General features: G+C 54.3%; 4 protein-coding genes across 4 annotated transcripts; 3 read left to right on the top strand and 1 right to left on the bottom strand.

The window, feature by feature from the left end:
- Positions 1-2,460: 2,460 nt before the first annotated feature.
- Positions 2,461-4,028, top strand: LY79DRAFT_694483 (uncharacterized protein; the record flags this gene model as incomplete). The annotated part of the gene is made up of 3 exons (XM_060564796.1): positions 2,461-2,766; positions 2,814-2,923; positions 3,313-4,028. The coding sequence occupies 3 exons, from the start codon at positions 2,461-2,463 to the stop codon at positions 3,680-3,682; spliced, it is 786 nt and encodes a 261-aa protein (XP_060410407.1). The 3' UTR covers positions 3,683-4,028.
- A 225-nt stretch (positions 4,029-4,253) lies between these two features.
- On the top strand, positions 4,254-5,548 carry LY79DRAFT_564787 (family 61 glycosyl hydrolase). The gene is made up of 2 exons (XM_060558692.1): positions 4,254-4,759; positions 4,819-5,548. The coding sequence occupies exons 1-2, from the start codon at positions 4,423-4,425 to the stop codon at positions 5,385-5,387; spliced, it is 906 nt and encodes a 301-aa protein (XP_060410406.1). The 5' UTR covers positions 4,254-4,422; the 3' UTR covers positions 5,388-5,548.
- A 397-nt stretch (positions 5,549-5,945) lies between these two features.
- Positions 5,946-8,259, bottom strand: LY79DRAFT_564782 (CobW/HypB/UreG). The gene is made up of 6 exons (XM_060558691.1): positions 7,954-8,259; positions 7,805-7,890; positions 7,447-7,743; positions 7,173-7,383; positions 6,931-7,119; positions 5,946-6,864 (listed from the first exon to the last, which is right to left on the bottom strand). The coding sequence occupies exons 1-6, from the start codon at positions 8,134-8,136 to the stop codon at positions 6,085-6,087; spliced, it is 1,746 nt and encodes a 581-aa protein (XP_060410405.1). The 5' UTR covers positions 8,137-8,259; the 3' UTR covers positions 5,946-6,084.
- Positions 8,260-11,918: 3,659 nt separating this feature from the next.
- Positions 11,919-14,231, top strand: LY79DRAFT_564777 (uncharacterized protein). Its single transcript, XM_060558690.1, has 3 exons — positions 11,919-12,170; positions 12,234-13,099; positions 13,154-14,231. Exons 1-3 carry the CDS (start codon positions 12,139-12,141, stop codon positions 13,885-13,887), a joined length of 1,632 nt encoding a protein of 543 aa, XP_060410404.1. The 5' UTR covers positions 11,919-12,138; the 3' UTR covers positions 13,888-14,231.
- The last annotated feature ends 508 nt before the right edge of the window (positions 14,232-14,739 follow it).

The following is a 14,739-nucleotide window of genomic DNA, read 5'->3' as shown; positions in this document are numbered from 1 at the left end:
TTCCCTTTGCACATAAAGACTATTTGGTTCCTCCGCACCGGAGGCTGTGATGTGACATCACCTGACAGAACCGGAGCAACAACTCACTGTGAGTGGTTCCTGCGGAGATAGATGGGGGCAGTTGGAGGAGACGGCATGCGCAAGAACTTTCCGAGACTTTCATACCACCGCCCAACTCCCAACAGTTTTCTGCCGGGCAGGTAGAGTTTGGTGGACAATGCAGATCGCCAAGGTCGAGGTCTAGCTTGTCCCTCCCAATCACCGCCAAAATAGCGCGCCACCGGCTACATCGATGCGGGGGAGTAAGATATAAGCCGGCCTCCCGGTCAAATCACAGAGCTCGAGGTGTCGTGGCCAAGTGCGGGCGCCAAATGCCCTGGATGGTGGCTTGAACTCTGTCTTTACACCGGACCCGCCGGTCACACTAGCAACAGCTTCTCCGCAACTGATGTCGCGGGGTCGGAGAAGCCAGCTTCGCATACCTAGTGCAGGGTTGTGAGATAGCTGTAAACCTTCGCCTCAGGGTTGGAGTTACAGCATAGTTTTCGTCAACAATCTTTACATGTAACTGATGACAGCTGCAGATCCAAGTCCAAGTCCAATGCTATCAGTTCTACCCACGTGACGGCGTATCCCTACGAAGATACCATCAACCTAGGTACATGTTACCACAAGGGCTCAATGGCCGACTCGACCCGTCTCAAGCCAACGCTAGTGGGGGTGCAAAGTGCGGGGAAAGCGCGGGAACAAGCACAAGATCCCAGGGCGAAGGAAGCCAGCCGCCTCCGGTGGCCCATATCCGCGTTGGTTGCCGAATCACAGGCGCCGCGCCTCTGTAGTCTGATCTAGTGGATGGACGGGTCTGACAGATTATCGTTTGGAGGTTGCATCTGACACACTTTCTACTCGTAATAGTGTATTGTCTAAGTGGTTCTCACATCTAGTGGGGTTTCAGCAGCCGTATAGCGCGTATTCTTGATTGTGTCAACTGAGTCTGTCGCTTCGGATGGTGTTGAAACAGCTGGAGCTTACGGCTGTAGACGGGCTACATGGACCTTAAACTCGCTAAGAAAAGGATTTAGAGTGTGTCATACTAAAAACGACGCCGTTAGTGGCAGAGCAGTAACTAACGCCTTATTATATAGGACCTATAGGTCACAACAGAGTGTTATTTACGGCTAGACTCATAGGCACTCAGCCAAGAGACATTTCAAGCATTAATAAATCTCCCATTAGTAGGGAACACTCAGATACTCAAGGAGACCTATTACCAGTAACTACTTATATTGTCAGTGTGATAAGGTAGCACGTCTTGTGGTTTTAGTATCCAGTAATAGAGAGTCAGCTCACCCGTGATAGAAATCAGACGCCGGCATATCTGACAGGAAACTGACTTTAAGCTTACCAAGGCCAGACATAGCGTGATAAGGTGAACGCTACAATTCTCTTAAAAATTGATTATGGAACACACCAGACATCAGGGGATAATACGGCCAGGCGTAAATTTTATAGGGTAATGTGTAGGTCGATAAGAGACATTACCTAGTGTATGTACTACCAGACTTGCCAGTATGAACGAAAATATAACAGTCCTGACCGCAGGTTTGGGTGTCTTGAGTGATAGGAGCGCGACAGTATCGTAGTTATAACTGCGGTTTCTCTCATGACTTTCAAGGCACAAATATTGGCGGCTGATTTATTGACATTTAAACAAATAGACGTATTGTGGAAGTTTCGTCTGCGGATTCAAGTTCCAGAGTCCTCGAGAGTTTTCCGAACGACCGAAAGAGTACACAACAATCGTCAATTGCCATATGGTTGACATATCTGAACTGGCGTATTGGCGGAACGATAGCTTGGCTATTAATGAGCCCGCAGGAAATTTGGCAAGACAGCCAGTCCCCTCCTATCGACTGATTAGGGAACGATGGGCCGCTACATTCGAGAGAGCGAATTGAAAAGCATCATGGATCAGTTGAGCTGTAGGCAAACCGCTCTTCACAAGTTTCTTTGGATACCCAATTCAGCAAAAAGTCCCGTTGGACGTGGTCACTTGGACTCAAAACACTTCGCCGCACGCAACATTTGTCGGTATGACAGGTCGATACGAGGGAAGTCGAGCCAGGTCACGACAGGCGAAGACACCACCCACAGATCGTACTCTCTTGGCTGACGGAAGAGCGCGAGAGCGATCCGGCGGCCTAATAGCCCCACGTGCCGCACCGCCGTGTCCGCCGGAGAGTCAAGCAGATTGGAATCACCAGCTGAAGTCCTTTCGCCTGTTGAGGTTTCTTAGTCCAGGATTGTTATGAGTCTATTAGAGAGTTTCTCGCCTAGGATGACTGTGAGAGGAGGCCCTCTCTTATGCTTCATGATACATACCTAAATGTAATCTTTTGTTGATTTAGGAGTCTCACTTTCCGCAAAAAGTGAGTTGCGCAATAGGGGATGAGAATAAATATGAGAATAGCATCGTCGCTGTCAATGAAGCTGAGACACTTGCAGCTAGCCAGCCGAGAGGCGGCGCACAACTATCTCCCCCATCGGATCAGCCGTAGAGAGCTTGCCAATGATAGGTTCGATCATGATGGGGTCGACATCGCTATTCTCGGACGCCCCATCGGCACCTCTCATGCTCTTCCACCACTGGCAGAAGAAGTTGTTCCGGGTGGCCCAGACCTGACTCGCAAGCTTGGAGGCGACAGAGGCAAGCAACTCGTACCGCATGGAATGGAATGGCACTCATCTGGACTAGCGAATCCCTTGGTGAGGCCTGTTGCTATATTTCGGGAGAGCAGACTTGACATTGACAGGTTATGTTCACCCCGTTTTGCGAAGCATCAAGTCGCCTTGGCAAGGAGGTATTTGCCCCATCGATGACAACGAGACCCGATGCTCGTCTAGGTCACCACTCCACAGCAGGGTAGAGAGAAAAACGGAATATCTGTACGTCGGGCCGCGATTCCCTTCATAGACTCTCGGCTGCATATGCTGAGCATCGGTGCCTACTGGCCCGACCCTGGCACATTCCGAAGACGGTACCGAAGCGCCGTGGTGCGAGCGGGTATCCTTTTCCCACTGGGTGGGCATTCCGTCCCGGGTAAAGTGATCTGCAGCAGGGTCTTCCCGCCTCTCCTCGGTGCCCTCTGGGGCCTCCGTTTCAGGTGAATCCCACAACGGGTGCGTCGATCAGAAATACTACGTAAGAACAAAGCTCACGGCGGCAAAGTTTTCTTGAGGGATCCCTCGTGGAAAGACGGAAGTTGGACGGGTTTGGCCCCGGGGAGACGGGTCTACTATGACCTTGGGTAGGTTGATTATTGGCTCAGTTTCCGGATCCGTGGAGCTACAACAAATATACTGCGGATCCGAACACGGAGCCATTCAATACTCATCAAAGCATGTGATCAACCACCGACAATTGACCATGGGCTGCCTGGGATTGACGAGCAAACGTGGAATGTCGCCCGAAATTGACAGCAGCAACGGCCAAGCCATGCAGGAACAGGAACCCGTTGGCGCCTATAGGTCGAATAAGGCGAGTCTAATGGATGCCAGGCAATCTATTCTGTACAAGAAGCGTTGGTTAACCCATGTCTTTGTAGGCTCCAGTCTCTCCCTTGCAGGGTGTGCAGCTGCAAACAAGGTGGGATGTTTAGATGAACAGGACCACGAACACTAAGAATCGGCGCATGAGCTTAGCTTCGCGACTGTATCTCATTGAGAATCAGCCCTCGACCACCGATGGTCCTCCAGGGGGCCGATGTCGTCAGCACACTTTAACTGTGGCCACTTCGTGGACACTTCGTCTCCAGTCAACCCTATTATAAGGAGGGAATCCCCGGCGGCAAACGCCACCGTTGGTGGAGAATGGATTCAGCATGCCTGCATCTCGATGTTCCCAAAAGACCGTTGGCCAATTTCGCCGTCTGTAGATTTTCCTCTGGCTGGCCTTTCTCATCGTGGCGTGCCACCTCACCCCCGTCGGACGAGGCCTGCTTCGTCGACCTCAACAACCCTTGCTCACGGTCCTATCATCACCCGTGTCCCCTTTTCGCGCCGGCAAGGCCCAGACCAAAACCGACGATGAGGATGTGGGGTTGAGAAATCTCATCGGGAACGTTGGATGACGGCAGATAGCTGGTGGCTTCAGGCATCCAGGGGGGGGAGGGCGGTGGTGTGTTCGTAGATTAAGATATAAGACGACCTTCTCCCGCCTCTTGGCATGATTGTATTGTCTCTTCCCACCTCGTCCTCAACCATCACCAGTGTTTTTCGTCGTTGTATAAACCACATTCGTTTCTTATCCGAAAATTCGCATTCGTTCATTCCCTGGTGGAAAATCAAACACTTCGTTTTCTTCCCGTCCAATCCTTCCGCACACGAAAATACCGGTCTTCACCACCGCTGCAAACCGCCAGGATGCGCTCTGTTGCTTTCCTCGCCGCCGCGGCCATCGTGCCCCAGGCCATGGCTCACTACGTCTTCCCTGCCCTCATCGTCAACGGAGAGGAGACGGCGCGCTACGAGTACGTCCGCGAGGCCAAGAACTCCAACTCCCCCGTCACGGACGTCACCTCGGACGGGTTGGTCTGCAACATTGGCGGCAACGACGCCAGTGTCCTGGCTAAGACCAAGACCAAGGCCGTCAAGGCTGGCGATGAGCTCGGCTTCACTGCTGAGAGCGACATCAGCCACCCTGGCCCCCTCGCAGTCTACATGTCCAAGGCCCCCTCCGGCGTCGCGTCCTACAAGGGCGGTAGGTTTATTCTCATCTCTACCGTTTAGTGAAACGTATAGCTAATCTAAATCTTCAAGACGGCGACTGGTTCAAGGTGTACGAGCTGACCACCTCGGACATCACCTCCGCCGGTCTCCAGTGGGCCTCCAACGGCCTCCGCAACTTCACCTTCACCCTCCCCAAGGAGGTTCCCACTGGCGAGTACCTCCTCCGCGCCGAGCACACCGCCCTTCACGCCGCCGGCTCCAAGGGTGGTGCTCAGTTCTACATTTCCTGCGCCCAGATCTCCGTCACCGGCGCCGCCTCCGGCACCCCTGCGCCCACCGTCAAGTTCCCCGGCGCTTACACCGGCGAGGAGCCCGGCATTATGATTAACCTGTACTACCCTGTTCCCACGAGCTACACTCCCGCCGGACCCGCAACCTGGCCCAACAAGTGCGTCGACCACACCGGCAACCTCGCCGGCCAGCCCTCGGACGGCGACTGTACTGGCGACGCCGGCGCCACCACCCCGACCAGCCCCGTTGCTCCGGCTCCCTCCAACGGCACTACTCCCGACGCCTCCAACGATGAGGGCTGCGAGGCCGCTGCCGCCCGCCGTCATGCCCGCTCCATGCGCCGCCGCAACACCCGTGCTACCTTCTAAACGCCCCCTGTTTTTGTTCCCCCGAAGCCGCGATGATAGTGGAAGTGGACGACATTTAGGAGCATTTTGTCAAAACCGGGCGAGCACACCACCACTTGGAGGCCTGCGAGTCTAACTCTATTCTTGTACATATATGACTTGAGACACTGGATGTAAATGCTATTCGATATTGGACGATCCCCCTTTTAGAGACGTCCTGATTGAAATATAAAATATCTTTCATACCAATGCGTGGCAATGCCTTCATGGCATTATGCAGCTTCGCGAGATTCCGCCGGTACCGTGGTATCTCACTATTCCGGCCCAAATCGGGCCAAGTCACCCTGTGTGGCACGTATTTCTACGCCCTCTAGCCCAGGCGAACTCCCCCGTAGATATTCGAGCAGTTTCTCCATGCCTCTTCCCACCCTGAGGATGACCATCTGAAACAATGCCAGTGCCTGTCCCTCGATGTGATCTTCTGATTTGTGATTGATCCGCAAGAATGCCACATCATGCAGAACAAGGCAGGCTGGTAACCGTACTCGAGGTGGCCGAGAACGTACATGCATCTGAGGTGGAACACGCTATAATCTGATGATATTTGTCATGATTTCATAATGGATGCCCAACAGATCCGAGTCCTAATCATCGAAATCTTTGGAACTGTGACGCTTAAGGCCCTTTTGTCTACGTCTTTTCACTGCCGGATCTTTCTTCACGCGTGGTCATGGCCCTCGTGATCCCCGCCATCCTCCTCCCAGTCCGGGAACCCGTCGTCAAATATGTCCTGCAGCTTGTCCCTTTTCTTCTCGTCGTCCCACCGCTTGTTCCGCATCACTTTCTGCCACCTTGCCCACTCCGCCTCGTCGAGCAGACAGGCATCTAGCGCGGCCTCCAGGCCCTTGATGTCAAGGCTCTCGCCGATGAAGACGAGCTCCTGCCGGCGGTCGCCCCACTCGCCGCCCTTCTTTATGTCGTGCGTGACGAGCGCGTCGACCTCCGGGTCTCCCGTGAGGTAGTCCTCGGGCGGCAGCGTGCAGAACCAGGGGCGGCCACCGGTCATGGTCAGCATCGCGCCGGCCTGGGACCAATCGCCTGCCCGGTGCGGCCGCGTCGCGAGAAAGAATTCGCCTTTGGAGCGGAAGAGGCGGTTGAAGAGGGGGTGGGCGGTCTTGTTGGCGAGGATAACGTCATTCGCTGGGGGCTCGAGGGGATCTTCTTCCATGTCATCGTCCTCGTCGGCATCGTCGTCCTCTTCCTCTTCTTCGTCGTCTTCCCAATCTTCCTCCTCCTTTTCGGAGCTGTCGGCCTCGTCCTCGTCCTCGTCCATGGCATCCTCATCATCTTCGGGTGCCTCCATTTGGAGAATGAACTTGTCGTACAAAAGAGACCATAGGCGACGGGGGTGAAAAGGTCTTGTTCTTGTGTAGACAAAGTTGCGGACGTTGTATTCCTCGGTCTCGGGCTTGGGAGTAATGGCCTTGCGACCGTTAACCTGAAAACCGGATTGTCAGTCAGTCAATTGCTTTCCCAAGCGGAAACGCAAGATGGGCAAACTCGCCTCGCGCACTGTCATGGCGTGAAGGTCCTGCAGCCAACCAACACCGGACTGGGCGACCTTGAGGTCAAAACTGTTGGTGTTTACAATCTCCTTCACGTCGATCTTACTGTAATTGGCCTCGAGAACCTTGGCCCGCGGGTTGAGCTTCTTGATAAGGTCGAGGACACGAGCGCGGTCAGCATTCGAGACCCGCTTCAAGTTAGTACGTTGACGTTGTGCACGTTGGAGGTGGCGTCGCCTACCATATCAACCTTGTTCAGGACAATGACGTCCGCAAACTCGATCTGGTCGACCATCAGGTCCGAAACCGTCCGCTCATCTTCCGGTACGACGTCGTCTCGCCGCGAGGACAGGAGGTCGCTTGTGTGGAAGTCGTTAAAGATTGTGAAGGCGTCAATAACAGTGACAGTGGTATCGAGGCGGGCGAACTTGTCAACACCGCCAGCGTCGGCTCTGGTAGAAGAAGACCGTTAGCAAGGCCCCTTGAACACAGTGTTGTCGACACTTGAAACCCACAATCTCTTGAGCAACTTCATCGTGTCCTCGTCGAGACCATCGGGACCCTCGCCCAAGGCGGCCATCTGCTCGGCCAGCCTGGCGTCGAAGGTCTCTGCGACCTGTTCGGGCTCGCTGATACCACTGCTCTCGATTATGACATAGTCAAACTCGTGAAGCTCGGACAGGTTGACCAGCTCCTCCAACAAATCACCGCGGAGTGTGCAGCAGATGCAGCCATTTTGCAGAGCGATGACCTTCTCCTCCGTCTTTGTGAGTCGGTGGCTCTTCTTGATGAGGGACGCGTCCACGTTGACACTGGAAGAAACTCGGACATTAGCATTGGCCATACTCCGAGGTTATTGGAGGATCATCTTACGCTCCGATGTCGTTAACAATAACAGCTATCCTAAGACCGTGGTCGCTTTTGAGTATATGCTGCAACAGTGTCGTCTTCCCACTTCCCTATGTCGAATCATCAGTCAGCCTAACAACTCTTTTCATATCAACCACAATGTGTCAACTTACCAGGAACCCAGAAAGGAGGGTTACAGGAAGCGACTTGGTTTGATCAGGCTTTGTGACGTCAACGCCAGAGTCACTGCGGACAAGTTGGGGGGCTTCATCGTGTGATTTGGGGTTCGTGGTAGTCGGGACAGCGATACCGCCCGACTTGACTTTGACCACAGATCCTGTAAGTTTCCTGCCCATCTTGCTCTCGACTCGGGTAACAATTCACTTCCAAACTGAGGCTTGATAGTATAAGGGCAAGATCGTGTCACTCCAATCTCGCCGGAATTGCGTATTTATACAATGTCTACACCAGGCAGCCTTCGTGTCTAACACAACGCCATCAAGGTGTTCAGGAAAGCTGGCAATACCCCAGCCTTTGCAGCATCTCATGGGCGGTGATGTCGCACGACGGGCCATCCGGGTTCTGACGATGCCCCCGGCGATACAACACGGGATTGGCTGGCTGAAGACCGGGGCTGTCATCACCATCGGCCGCCGTTTGATTGGCCAAGGTGAGCTCCAGACGGGCCCGGACACCAAGGAACGCCTCGCTAGATCAGGAAAAAGGGTTTCTCGCGACATGGAAGAAGGGCCAACGGTGAGAGGGCCCTTGAGAACCCTGAGGGCCGCCGGGTCCTGATTGCGAAACGGCTCTTTGCTATTGGTTGCGGGTCGCTATGAGCTTGTGGTTCAGGAAAGGGATCAGCTAATATGACTGAAATATTGATGAGTGTGGTCGTTGTACCGACTGATTTCCACAACTGAGGGCACTGGATTGTCTTCTCTAATGTTAGAGTCAAGAGGGGCGCATCTTGCGATTTTGGAGCTGCTGGTATTTGCCGCGGTGACCTATCGGCGTAAACGTTCGTGGGCTTTCTTTGCCCCCACGCTTGCGCGAGGCAAGACTCAAAAGTATTAGCGACTAGAAGATCAAGTGGATTGATGCATTTTCCTTCTTAATGTTCAACCCAAGAAGACTGGTTTGCCACCTGGACTATCGATGCTAGACCCGTATACATAAGATTCGATGGAAAGAACTATAGCCTATCTGAGCCCGCATGTACTATTCACGGTTTTCGTCTTGCCTGATGAACGCTTAAAGGGGGTTGCACAAGGAATCTGAAAGCAAAGCAGATTTGGTTCCGATATCAATACACTGTCGAGAGCTACTACATTGGACGGGGGCTTGTCGACGTCGGCATGATAGAAACGATGTCTGGTTTGCAAAATCCGGTTTTTAATTGATGATGATTGGCGAATCTCCAGGAAACGTTTCTCCGCGCTGCTGTTGAGCTCTTGAGCTAATACATGGTGTTCCGCTGACATATCATGATATTGACACCCCCTACTCTTCCTCCCTCACTGCCATGGGGCCAACTAAGAGTCAATTGAAGCTTTCCAAGAATAAGTTTAAGACACTATTACGGATTGTGTCTGAGGAGGCTATTATGACGACCTCCACCTTTGTCTTCAGCCACTGCCGAAATTGTCTCTAATATGCTATTAAGCTTCTTATCTCGTGTAACCTTCTGCCGCTTTTGGAACTTGAGACATGAGATGCTACCTCACTGCTAGGATTGTAAATTGGCCAAGGCGATAAATGTTTTTCCAAACCAGCTGGCTACCAAGACATAATGAGATCCATGAGCTCGGAGTCCTCGGCGCGCGTTCCGGGACCGGCTCCGTACCTACTTTGTTTCGAATTATTCCTTCTCCTACGAGTGATGCGCATCTCTTTGGTTTCAACTTAGTCACTCATGGACCGCATTCGAAACTACATTGGAGTATTTTGAGGGTATCCAACGCCCGGGCAAAGCCACGATGAGCGCCGAGACGCAGATTCTCCGCATTAAATATGTATCGGTCCCCGTGAAGGGCGACAAATGCTGAAGGCGTCGTGAATGAAAAGCCAGCCTCCTTACAGAGACGGGCCTATTCAATCTATACTTCAGCGATTACTTCCTGAATGAAAGACAGTTTGGTGCAATGAGCAGGCGTGACGAGCTCGAGTTTCTGCAAAGTACAGTGGAATGTGAGTGGTCTTGGGAATCTATCCACAGGGTGACGAGACGGCTAGGAAATAGTTTCTCAGACGTCTCGAGTCATGTCGGATGTGGCTTTACGGACGCCGTACTGCACAGACGCCACAAAGAGGGAACGAATGCCTTGCTTTCCAGACGGCAACGAGACATGGCGGCGATCTTAGCCTGCAATACGAGATGAGGCCCGTTAGCGATTGTTCATCTGTCCCTTGAGAGCAACTTTTTGTCTCAAATCACATGCCCCGCCCCCCCTTCCAATCCGGAAAAAACTGTACACACGGCCACGCCATAGACTGCCAATGGTTAACGGTGTGTGCGCATCGAGTTCATACAGTCTTCTGTCCAGTGAAGTGCAGTGAAGCCCAGGGTAGCATGAGTTGTGAACATGTGGAGGACGTTGCAGGCGAAAGGTCAAGTCGAGCCGGGTTGCAAAAACTGCGCATAAGGTAAGCCGCGCTGACGGAGGCCAAGGAGATAAAAGAAAAGAACCCGAGAATATTAATAGACTCTTGTTCAAATGTTCCCTCCTGCACAGGCGCGAGACGCCCCTGCGCTTCCAGTTTCACAGTCTACCCCGTGGTGGGCGGCGATGGAGCAAAGGATACCCCAGATACGACACAGACAAGACAGGCCACCCAGCAACACGAGGTTCGTAGGGCCGCAGCTTCGGTCGGTCGACGGCCCAGCTACTCATCTATTTGCTGGCCAGATCGTTGCTTCGGCAAGAGTTGACGTGATCGGTTCCCAAGGATGGATCCCAAGAAAGGGCGAGCCATGAATTCCCCTGTGATGATCATGACTTGACCTTGGTCGAGCCGCTTTGCAATGCAAGTGGCGACGATGATGCAGTTGATCTCCAGCCCAGCCAACGCCGCCAAGGCACGTAGTCATGCTCTTGGTTGCTTTCATGCGCCCTCATGCCGTCTTGATGCGTGGTACCGAACTATTCGGACCAAAATCGACCTCGCCTCTGCCGCTGAGCATTTCCAGAGTCAAGATTATTGCGAGCCCGGAAATGAAACCAGGATAAGACATCGGTCGGCACCTCAATTAAACAGAGACCGAAAAAATGTTTCCCTTCTCCGACAAGGGGTCCCCCCTAAACCCGCCCACGCGAGTCTTTGCCCCCGTTTACCCCGTTTCCAGTGCACACTAATCATCTCCGGCCTCGACGCGCCGGTGTGGAGTTCTCTCAGAGGCGAAATGACGGAAGCCAGGACGCTGTCGTGCCTCGTCCCAGGCCTCTCACCCTCCCTCTCACCCGCTGATCAAGAGCAGAGTCGAGGGCTTGTGACTGCACGTCGCATTTGGCAAGTTTCAGAGACCGGCAGACCGGCGGGGACGCCTCCTCCGGGCGAAGCAGCCAAGAAACGCATCAAACACAGTCGAGGGGTTTGGCGCGGCACTGCGATTCGATCAGAGTGACAGCGGCCGGGGTCCGTCTGAAACACTCCGGATGGGTGCGCCGGGCTGGGCTTTCTTCTCTCATCCTCCTTGCACCTCTTTTGGCCCCCATGGCTCCGACGCAGGCCGAGTTTTCCGGTACCTTGAAGTTGGTGAACGGCTGGCCATTGGAGGATGACGCCGCCCATGACTCTGGCGCGCGCTGGTTGCAACTGTGCCGGTATACTTTCTCATGTCCTTGAGCCAGCATCATCCCATATACCTCTTCGTGTGCACTTGTCGCACGAGGAAGAGACTGTTCTCCTGTTTGCGAAGGTTCCAAGTCGTCTGCAAGCACATGTCGCAGCAAACATACACTCCAATAGCCACCACCCCTGCTCATGTACCCTCGAGGGGTGTTTGATGTGGCAGGCCTCCCTGGACATGGGTCGACTCACAACCTGTCTGTGTTGGGCCAGACGAACGACGCGATATGATTGATAACTATCATGGAGCGCCTACCATCACCGCAACGCTGCTGCTTCTCTTCTTCTCCTGCTCCGCTTCCCGTCGAGAAATCGGCGCGCGATCCAATTCGTTTCTTTCCGTGTGGGCGCTTGCGTCCTTTTGTTTCTTTTCTCTTCACTCTTGGTCGTTTCCTTCTAGACACACAGCTGAGCTGCTCATTTTCCACTCGCTGGCCGACATTCCCCTTTTTATTTCGAAGTTTACCCCCAAGTTATCAGAGTGGAGCACGGGAAGCAGCAGAGTCACAATGGAGGCCACCACAACTTGGTCAACGTTGAGGTGTGTAAACACTAACAACGGCAGGCAAACATCGGTCGAGTGTGCTGACATCCATAATGATAGGCAACGGAGGAGAAGAGCAGGGCTCAAATTTCCTGGTAGACCACGCCACAACTTGGCCCGCAGACAAGAACCAGCAACATCATCCGAGGAAGAGGGTGAGGAAGCAGACGGTGAACAGGAGGCTGGTGAAGAAGAAGAAGAAGAAGACGAGGAGGAGGGAGAGAAAGAGGAGGAGGAGGATGTAGAAGAAAAAGAAGAAGAAAAAGCCGAAGCCGAAAGCGAGTCAGATTCCGACGAACAGTCCAGCGCATCTTCAGAAAGCGATTCCGACGCAGCACCTGGCAAAGGAGCAGACTCAAGCGACTCGGAACAAGAGGATACTCTTCCACCGCCCGCAGCTGAAGGATCGGAGCCAGGATCGCCGGCCCTCCCGATCTCATCACGCCAAACGAACCGCGATGCCCTTCCTCCCGCAAGAGGCTTCATCACGCTCGTACCGGGAGCTCCTCAGCCGACGCCACCCGCGCAACCTCCTCGAGTAACGTCCACACGACAGGCTCAACCGCCGCCTGCGGCGACGCCATCAAGCCAAGCTCCTCCCGCCAGTCAAGCTCCTCCCGCCAATCAAGCTCCTCCTGCCAGCCAAGCTCCCCCTGCCAGCCAAGCTCCTCCTGCCAGCCAGGCTTCTTTGTCTTCATCTCCGTCGCCTTCTGCACCGCCAACAATGACAATGCCCACCGAAACCCCCGGAGTGAACCAACCTCCCCCCGCCGTCGGGAATGCCGCGTCCGGAACCCCTCAATCTAGCCTTATGCCGCCCAACTCACAAACGGAGGCGACGAACACGCCGATCTCCGCCACACCGGCTCCAGCGTCGGCGGGTCCGGACCGCAGTTTCGCCATCGGGATCGCCTTCGGCGTCATTGGTAAGCCTTCTCCCCTCCTCCTCTGAAGGCCCAGCCGTCTGATTTGACTTGCAGCTGTAATCGCGCTCATCATCGGAGCCGTAATCTTTTTCCTTAAGCGCCAGAAGAGGAACAAGAAGGTGAACGCCGTCGCTACGAACATGAGCCAGAACCCCGGAGGCGGCGGCAACGCCTTCTTCCAGAGCGGGCCGGCAGCCGCTGCCACCGACGGCCAACCCGCGCGCAGCACGCGCGAATGGGAGAAGGCCATCGTCGCGTCCTACAGGCAGACTCAGATCGCGAACCGCACGACGAGGGAGATGGAGGAACAGATGATGGCGCAGTACACTGCGGACAGGAACAGGATGCCCGCGCGGCCCAGCCGGCCGCCCACGGCGGACACGGTGGCCACTATCCCGGTGTTTCCGGCACCACCTGTCTCCAACTTCAACAGCAGCTACACCGGCTACGCCATCACACGCGACGCCAATACCGAGAGCTTTTACGACGAGAAGTCCATCCACGAGGTTGCCATGCCCGCGCCCTTGAGGCTTAGCGGATCACCACCACCACGTCGGCCAGGTTCCACAGCGGCACCGTACCCCGTCTCGGGCTACGACCAGGGCTCTTACCGAGAGTCCATCAACATCGGATACCAGCCCTATAACTCGGGTCCCTCCTATCAGCCGCCGCCTGGTCCCTACAGTTCGGGCGCCTCTTATCAACCACAGCCCGGTGGTCTGCCGAGAGCGGAGAGGGGGCCGGATGGGCGTTTCTCCCCAGAGATGGGGTACGCCAGAGGGTATTAGCGTCCTCTGTGCCGGCCGGGAGGTAATATTGGAAAATAACGGGGCACGGGTAAACGCGCAGAGCACACGGTCATTACCGAGACGACACGGCGACTTTCTCGTTGGAACCGGGATAGACCCTCGATGCATCCGACAGACGATCGGATGATGGGCCGTCCGACCCATAGCTCTTGGCGCGTCCCAATCAAAATAAGAGACGACAGGTAACGCCTGTCGCTCGTCTGACCTATCAGAACACTTTCCTTTCTTTTGAATACCCAGCGAGCAGGTCGTCGTCATAAAAATCTGTACTTTATATATCTATACATACTTTGCAATAATATCACGAGATACGATGACCAACCCAGATGGCGGCGTACATGATCCCGTTGCACGAGGAGGCTATTGGCCGGCAACTCAATGCCTGCCAGGCACGAGAACGAGGAGAAAGAGCCATGGAAACGGATGATGCATGCGGAAAAAGCAATTATTGACGCAATATTTGCCTCGTTCCCGTCCGCCAGCATGTTTCCGGCGTGGGGGGTGGAACTGCAGTTGGTCTGAAACGAGCATCGTACCACCCAGGTCATAACCAAAATTAGGCTCGTTAAAACTTCCCCAGGAAATGGCCCGTCCCTCTGTTCTCAGACACCCGATCGAAACATACGGAAGGACGAAACGGGTTCCATAGACTTACCGGAAAGTCGACGCGTGTCTTGGCACCGTATCCGAGACGAGAGTTAGCAATCGACGGAGTATCATCGACTCTGATCGTCGACAATGCTGCTAGCGTGTCAGAGGGCCGGCATGGCCGTCAGCTCACTGCCGGCAAGTTTTACCCCAACAAAACGTTGAGGGTTAAGTAATGGCAAG

This window comes from Colletotrichum navitas (genome assembly GCF_030913465.1).
Source record: "Colletotrichum navitas strain CBS 125086 chromosome Unknown LY79scaffold_69, whole genome shotgun sequence".
In the NCBI taxonomy this organism is placed as follows: domain Eukaryota; kingdom Fungi; phylum Ascomycota; class Sordariomycetes; order Glomerellales; family Glomerellaceae; genus Colletotrichum; species Colletotrichum navitas.
This window is presented reverse-complemented; position numbering and strand designations above follow the sequence as displayed.